Source organism: Phaethon lepturus, unplaced genomic scaffold (assembly GCF_000687285.1).
Source record: "Phaethon lepturus isolate BGI_N335 unplaced genomic scaffold, ASM68728v1 scaffold6794, whole genome shotgun sequence".
NCBI lineage: Eukaryota > Metazoa > Chordata > Aves > Phaethontiformes > Phaethontidae > Phaethon > Phaethon lepturus.
The window spans coordinates 1-7,920 of record NW_010533888.1 but is presented as its reverse complement, the minus strand read 5'-3'; the positions used below and the strand labels follow the sequence as shown (position 1 = coordinate 7,920).

The following is a 7,920-nucleotide window of genomic DNA, read 5'->3' as shown; positions in this document are numbered from 1 at the left end:
ACACCTATTGAAATCAAGCTGGTAGCAAGAGATTAAACCACCACCTTTGCATGATCATACCAAAGAGCATCCCCACCCTTCCGCTCAACCTTCGTTACATCTCATTAACCAGATTATCAGAATTAATGAGCAACTATTTATCCACATCTGAATTAATGAAGGTAGATCAGGCTAATTAAAAGCTCCTCCCCTGAATATGCAGGACAAAGTTTTGCATGTGCAAATATAATAAAATATAATAAAAATAATCAGACTCAGCTTAATATAGTTGCATTTAACATTATACGGTGCATTTTGGTATTGGTTCCAAAACTCCTGTTGAGAGATTTTGTAACATTTTGCCCACTGAATCACAGGACTTTTAAATTTTTCAAGTTCTATTTTTTTCCTGTTTGTGGTACATCTATTATAGCAACTGCCCCCAGATGCGTCAAGACACTGCGATATAAAAACAGACATTTGGCTTTAAATAGTTTTATTTGGTGGTGCGGTGGGTGGACTGGAAGCAGAGTAAACCCGTACATAGGTCATGGGAGATCTGGGTCCTATTCCCAGTCACTTCAGTGAATCACTGCATTACTTTGGTCAGGCAGAGGTAAATTATATGTTCAAACTTGGGTGCCCAAATCATTATTTGAGGTCCAGAATGCTACATCTCTTGTAACACCAAAAACTGTACTAAACCCCTCCGTCTGTCTCTGGCCTTCTACACCGGGTAATGGGTAGGAAGGGAATCACACACACTCGTTTGGGCCCCAAATAATAATTTTTTGCTGGCTATTTCCAAACGCACGTGGACTGTTTCCCTGTTGTTCTGCACTTCGGTGGCTTCTGCACTAGGGCACAAGGAGTGAATCAACACCGTCAATGCTTTAGCTACGTCATTTACACACGGGCTCCTTGTCCACGCGCGCACTTGTAATTCTCTCCTGTGCCCTTCTGCAGGATGTCAACGTGTTCTGCCTGGAGAGAAACCAAGCTCACAGGTTGCTTTTCCTCAGCATTATCTCTAGACAGACCCAGTCAATGCAGATGACTGCCAGCTAGCTCCCCTGTGCCCGGCCTACTCCTCCAGCGCTATCCCGGCGGGCTGTACGCCGCCGTGTCTCCCTGTGCCATGCCCACCACATGCATCCCTGCCGTCATGCCCTAGGGATGACATTCTGGTAGGCTGCAACAGAGCCCTAATGCTGTTGCAGACACTCTGAACTGGAAAAAGAGAAGCAGAAATCACATTCGAGGGCTGCTTAAGCAACAGTATCATTTGCCTGGGAAAACAATGGATTTGCCTTCACTGCAGTGCCTTAAGAATAGTCTTGAAAAATGGGTTAGGAATGGTTTGAGGCCAAATGATCTTTCTCTGAAAAAGGGAGATGGGCTGGAAGACCCATCCATCCTCTATGATTTAATGAATTTATGCTAATTTGGCATGAGCACATTAGATGGAAACATCCTGTGGTACAAAGCAGGCGAAAAGAATCTTGCTTCTTGCGTGGATGATGTCCAACAAATCAGACTGGAGCCTGGTACCTAGCAGCTTTTGAGACTCCGTGTCTGTGCCTTTGCTGGCATTTTTAATGAATGTATGGTTCCTGTGGACCAGGATCAATGGAGGATGTGTGGCAGATGGAATAGTTCATTGCAATTGCTCTTGTTCCCCTTTGATTTGATGCTCTGGGCCATAGCTAATTATTCCAAAACAGTTGCCCATTGCTTTTTCCATGCCAATTCTTCCACTGCCACCATGACTCAGAAAATTTCACGAGATACAAGAGCCTGCCCTGACAATCAAAGTAATTCAGTAGTCTTTCTTTCATCCTCCTCCTTTTCAATCACACTTTTGATCAGGTCCTCCTGTGAACAAAAAAATTAAGGAAGCTTGGTTTTCTGTGGAATTGTGTCTTGTGGTGGATTTTTAGTGAGTATTTTCTGATGTCTAACCAGAGCCTGAGCTCACTCTGCAACCTTCCTTCAGTGAGGGAAGAGTATAAAATTCCCACTTCTTTACCCATGTGCCCATTTTGGTATATTGAAGACTTTTAGCACTTTCTTAAATGTGACTGAGATTGATGAAAGAGTTCATCAGGTGGTGGGGAAGGCTTACATGCACACAGGCACAGAGCAATGACACAAGCCATTTTTTTTCTTAGGAAACCATGCTGAAAGCTCTTCTACAAGAACAGAATTAGATTCTCCACTTCTACCAGAACAGACCTGGTCTCATCTGAACTGTGCTTCTACCTACATTGTCTTCTCCAGCATGTATTTTACAAGTGACAGCAACTGAAGCTTGAGCACTGCTACGTCTCTGTGAGCCCATCTTCTGCAAAAGGTTTTGTGAAAGGACTTCTGCCCTGTGAAAAACAGCATCTACAAAAATATTTTTGTTTTGGCTAGAAGGAGACCTTTCCGACCCTGGTTTGTGTAGCAGCTGCCTTTCCTTCAGGATGCAGGTAAAAAAGCCAGTACACTGTTTTTCTGAATCATAGCTGGAAACAAGTACCAGCTTCCACTGCAAACACAGGCAAGTCACCACCCCGATGCAAACGTAAGACCATGACTATGAGGGTTTTGCTCATACTGAGGGATCTCTTAAGTCATTCCTTGTCTGGGTAACCTGTTGCCTGTGGAGGGACAGAGAGAAGGGAGCCATCACCCTTATGTGGCACTAGCTATGGGTGCCGCTGTGCCTTTCTCACACCAGTATTGATTTCTAACTAAATCCAAAGAGTAACAAACATAGGAGCCCACCACCCAGACTAGACTATGCTTCTTAAAAAGTAAGGGCCATTGAGGTGTGTAAATTGCCATCCTGGGTGCTGGCTAGTGCATCCTTGATCCCAAGGGGTGGTTGTTTCTTCTTAGATGCTTCTGGGGTGGTGATGGAGGTGGTCTTTACCTCTACTCCTGAGATGGTCCCATTTGGGGCCCCACATTGTCTCTGCATGCTCCCAGCCACTGAAAAGTGGATGGAGAGCAGGGCTCCATTTGTCCTCCTATTCTTACTTACTTCGTCCAGGATCAGATTTGAGAAAGCAGATGACTGTCTATCCATAGGTGTTGTATAGGGTGTTCTGGTTCCTTGACCCGTTGCATAGATGCCCACCTCTCTGTAAATGCCTGCAGTGCGGACACCATCAGCTGGTTAGTTGCCTCTGGCTGCTTTTGTAGTCAAGGGAGAGGAAGAGGCAGACTGACACCACAATTCATCTCATCCTAAAGGAAGATGTCCAAAATAGGCCAGGTAAGTCACACCTCCCAGGCACTCCCCTTGGAAAGATAAAGGGAGCTTAGGGAGAATAGGGCTGGTTGATCTAGTATTGGTGTTGCTCAGAGAGGGAGTTGGACCTTCGGAGGTCCCTTCCAACTAGCATCTCCATGATGCTATGACTAGCTGAGATGAAGGCACAGATGTCTGAGACAACCGAAGCAAGATGAATCCTGTCCTACAAAACACCCATAAACTCCCGGCTCATATCTCAGAAGCCTGCAGCTATGTTCTCTTGACAGGTCTTTGCAAAGGGAAGAGGCAGCCTGGCATAAACCACACAACCACCACCCAGGATCCCCAGACGAAGCAGATTGGTAGAGCTCTACTGCACACCCAGCAAAAGATACAACCTACACAAGAGTTATGTGGGTAATTAGGTTTTCATCTCTTGCTGAACAACCAGCTGCTTAAAGAGTCTCATTAGCCACAGGAGCTGTTAATTGTGTTAGAACTCCTGGTGATGGCATCCTGTGCTTCGGGACATGTATCACAAACCCAAGAGTGAGCTAAATTACTCAGCTGATAAATAGACTGCAGAGGTATTGGGGAGTTTGAGCTGATTTAAAGAAGAATCTTTGTTGATTATTCAAGCATGGAGGAATATCTGACAACATTTGGCACATATATTGGTCCTGCTATTTGAAATTATTGGTTATTTCAGCTTCTCAACACTGATGTGATAAATACCACTCCTGTGTAACTAACATGGAAACTATTCTGCAGAGAGTTGCAAAGACGTGTGCAGACTCACACAGACACTGGTGACAGAGCCAGTACAGAGCTTTCTGATTGCTAAGTCAATGCTAAGTAGAGCTGGGAGTCTTTTTTTCAGTTGACAAATTTACTTATGCCTAAAAAGTATAATCAGACAACAGTCAGTCAACAGTGCAAGTCAATGACAACTTCTTGCAAATTCATGTCAAACAGAAAAAAAAAGTCAAAACATTTCAATAGTTTCAGAAGAAAATAGATCACATATTCATTCCACTTCCATGTGACAGTTCATTTTGAAATGTATTTGAGTACTCAATTTTTAATAAACTTCCATTCACTCGTTCCTTAAATTGAAACAATACGTTTCACTTCAAGTGAAAGTGATTTTGTTTCTCACCAGTGTTTCATTTTCTTTTAAAATATATCAATATCATTTCCAGTTGACCCCAAATTATTTCATGTAAGTTTGTCTAAGAAGCAAATAAAATAGCAATTCTACTTAACCATTTACAATCTTCTTTTCAAGGAGGATTGGCCCCAGCATGTTTCGGTTTGTGGATTTACAGTGAACTTTGCTGATTTCTCTGAGTTTCAGACCTGTCTCCTGAGCTGTAAAACCAGAGATTAGACCTTGCAGAAGTTTCTGTTCTCCTTCTAGATAGCATTGAATGATTCTTCCATTTGAATAGGAAATTGCAATTAATAAAAGCGGGGGTGAAATCAAAGGCAGCATATTTTGTAGTCATAAAATAAATGAACTTTGGCTGTGTTTATATTATACGTATAATACAGCAGGAAGTAAAGATCAAAGTCATGTTTATAAAGAACTTGGCAAGTTGTGTGCTTGGAGGAAGCAAACGGGTTCACGGGAGGTACTTAAAGAATGAAGTTTGGATTTTTAACTGGTGTAAATCAGCGTATCTCCTTTGACTTCAGTGCAAGGGTGGTGATTTACATCAGTGGAGAAGCTGGTTCGAGGGCTTCAAGGGAGGACAGATAGGGTAAACCAAAATATTTTTTCTACTGAAAAGTATTTGCTTGTTGTTTGTTCTCTGTTTCCCAGTACCGGGAATAACTCAGAGGAACAGGATCCTGATTCCCAGCTTTATTAGCTGTAGGGTGTAAAGGTGTGAATGAGGTTCGGAGCTGGTTCCTGCCCCTCTGATCGGCCAAGGAGGCGAGTGTCAGATTGGGGCCGCCCGAGAGCTCAGCCTTTGAGTACTGGCATCTCCCTGAGCCCCACCATTCCCAAACTACTAATTTGCAGGCTACAAAAATCCCCAATGCACCTGATCACTGAACGGGAAACTGAGGCACGGTCGGACGGGAGAATTCATCTCAGGTCTTGTAGTGAGAGAAGTTCACTGCAGTCTTACTGCTCCCCGCCTGAGTTACGCCACGAACTCCCGTGCACACACAGGGTGAAAACTCCTCACAGCAGCAGTTTCACCCCTGAGGAGAGCTGAGCTGAACTCACCAAATACCACCCTCACCCAGAGGGAGAAACCAAAGCAAAGACAGCAGCGTGGTGAGACCAGACCCCCACAACCCTGATCCAGCACCCCGGGAACACCTCAGCTCCCAAGGCACCGGTGGTCCTGGTGAATTATCCCCCCGGAGGGCAGGTGGGGATTGAGTGGCCTCAGTTAGATGTCTAACAGCCTTGGCCTCCAGCTGTCCCCAGGGGGACAGCCGCAGTGCTGGAGGGAGATCAAAACCTCAGCAGGGTCCTCTGGTCACAATGCTCTCTTTCCATGGACTTGAGAGGCAGCCTCCAGGAAGAGGATTTGAAAAATCCTGAGAAAAAGTGCAGAACTAGCTATAACGTGTCCCTGGCTGCAGGATTACTTGGACACAAGTCCCCGGTGCGCTGTGGGACACATGGGTCCCACCCGGCAGGTGGAGTGACAGACCTCTCTGCTTTGCCGAGCTCTGTGCAAAGGCCATCGTCAATATTCAGAATTTATTTTAATCTTTTTTCCCCCCCTAGGTTTAGCTACACCACTCCAGAGGGTTAATGTGGTCCCCTGAACTGGGTGCCTGTTGTTAGATGAGGAGGATATGGAGCGCTCTGGCTTTCCTGCACTTTATGGGCAATGGCTAGCACTGGTGCAGGAGGGGGACGTTGCCTTGGACATCGTGTGGCCCCTGCCCAGTGGGCTCTGTGCCCACTCCTCTGCACGCAGGGGGCTGCGTCCTTTTCACTCGAGCAAACAACTTGCCAGAACTTTAGAGCACAACCCATCAGACAACCCCAAATGAGCACCCAGTGACACAGGCACCATGGCAGGGCCAGGAGCTGAGGGCACAACTCCTGCGGGGGGTGGATCAGTCCTGGGAATTCGACGAGGACCATCACCCTTGTAGATGATCCCTCCTAAGGGGAATCAAACCTCACTCACCTCCAACATCTCCACCAGTTCACAACAGAGGTGGGAGCCCTGGGCCCATGGAGGCAAATCCAGGCGCCCTTCTCCAAACTGGGAGGAAGGGAGCTTGGGGGCAGGGACGGCAAAGGTGTTTGGAGATCACTGTACCGTAATTACAGCCTGTTTGAAACAGAGCTCTTCCTCCTTTAGCCTGAACTTCATTAGTTAAACTGCAGAATGCAGAATGAATTAATTAAACCAATTACTGTGCTGCTATTTCATTCATTTGCTATTTACTTTGATTGATTATATGACTCTGATTAATAAATATTGAATAAATGTTAATTAATTGAATTAATTCATTGCTGGTTTATTCACCTATCAGTTACCTGTCCCTCACCTCCATGCATGAGTTGTGTCCTGAAATTTTTTCCCAAGGAACCGGTTCCCGGGGGCTCAGCCACGGGCAGTGGAGTGAAATGGGGGATGGTGTCACTTACCAAAAGGCAGGACGAAGAAGAAGGGGAACCAGCAGAGGATGAAAACACCCACAACGATGGCGAGAGTCTTGGCTGCTTTTTTCTCACGGGAGAACTTGAGGAGCCGCACGGAGAGGGAGCTTCTGAAGTTGTGCCCCTTGTTCCGGGTGCTGGAGAGAGGCTCCTCCAGCACGCTGCGGCAGTGGATACGCAGTACCACCTCCATGGATTTATTCCTCTCCTTCTTGACCCCTGCCTCCAAGCTCCGGGTGGTCCGCCTGGCCACCACGTAGATCCTGAAGTACATCACCAGGATGACCATGAGGGGCAGGTAGAAGGAGAAGAGGGAAGAGAACAGGGCATAGCCTGGCTCCTCCGTGATGCTACAGATGCTCTCATCTGGCGGTGGTGGCTCCTTCCATCCCAGCAATGGTCCAATGGAGATGACCATGGAGGAGAGCCAGACCACCACGAGGATGACCCCCGCCTTCTTCTCGGTCATGATTGCGGGGTACTTAAGGGAGTACTTGACGCCGATGTACCTGTCCACAGAGATGATACACAGGCTCATGATGGAGGCGGAGCAGCACAGCACGTCCACCGCTGCCCAGATGTTGCAGAAGATGCGCCCAAACACCCAGAAGCCCAGCACCTCCAAGGTGGCCGAGAAGGGCAGCACGGTGGTGCTGAGCAGCAGGTCGGCGATGGCCAGGTTGACGATGAAGTAGTTGGTGACCGTCTGCAGGTGCCTGTTGCAAGCCACCGAGAGGATGACGAGGATGTTCCCCACGATGGCTGAGAGGATGAAGACGGCCAGGAAGACCCCGACGCCCACTGCCTGCACGTCCAAGGCGAAAGTCAGCGTGGTGCCGTTGCCCTCGGGGGTCTCCTCACCTTGCAGCCCCCAGGATCGGTTGGCACCGCTCTGGCTGCCCTGTCCCGTGCGGTTCCCACTCAAGCTGCCATTGCTCAGCTCAGGGAAAGTCATTGTAGAAAAGGTCCGGGCTCCATGGAGGGCGAGGAGAAAGCGATGCCGAGGCGCAGCCCCCCCGGCATGATCCCCGCAGCCCCCTCCAGGACTGGCTCA

The 7,920-nt window shown here is 47.4% G+C and overlaps 1 protein-coding gene across 1 annotated transcript; it reads right to left on the bottom strand.

Annotated features, from left to right (window-relative positions):
- Positions 1-6,854: 6,854 nt before the first annotated feature.
- On the bottom strand, positions 6,855-7,821 carry LOC104615456 (alpha-1D adrenergic receptor-like; the record flags this gene model as incomplete). The annotated part of the gene is made up of 1 exon (XM_010285339.1): positions 6,855-7,821. A coding segment is annotated over exon 1 (967 nt), but the record flags the coding sequence as incomplete, so codon positions are not given.
- Between the last annotated feature and the right edge of the window lie 99 nt (positions 7,822-7,920).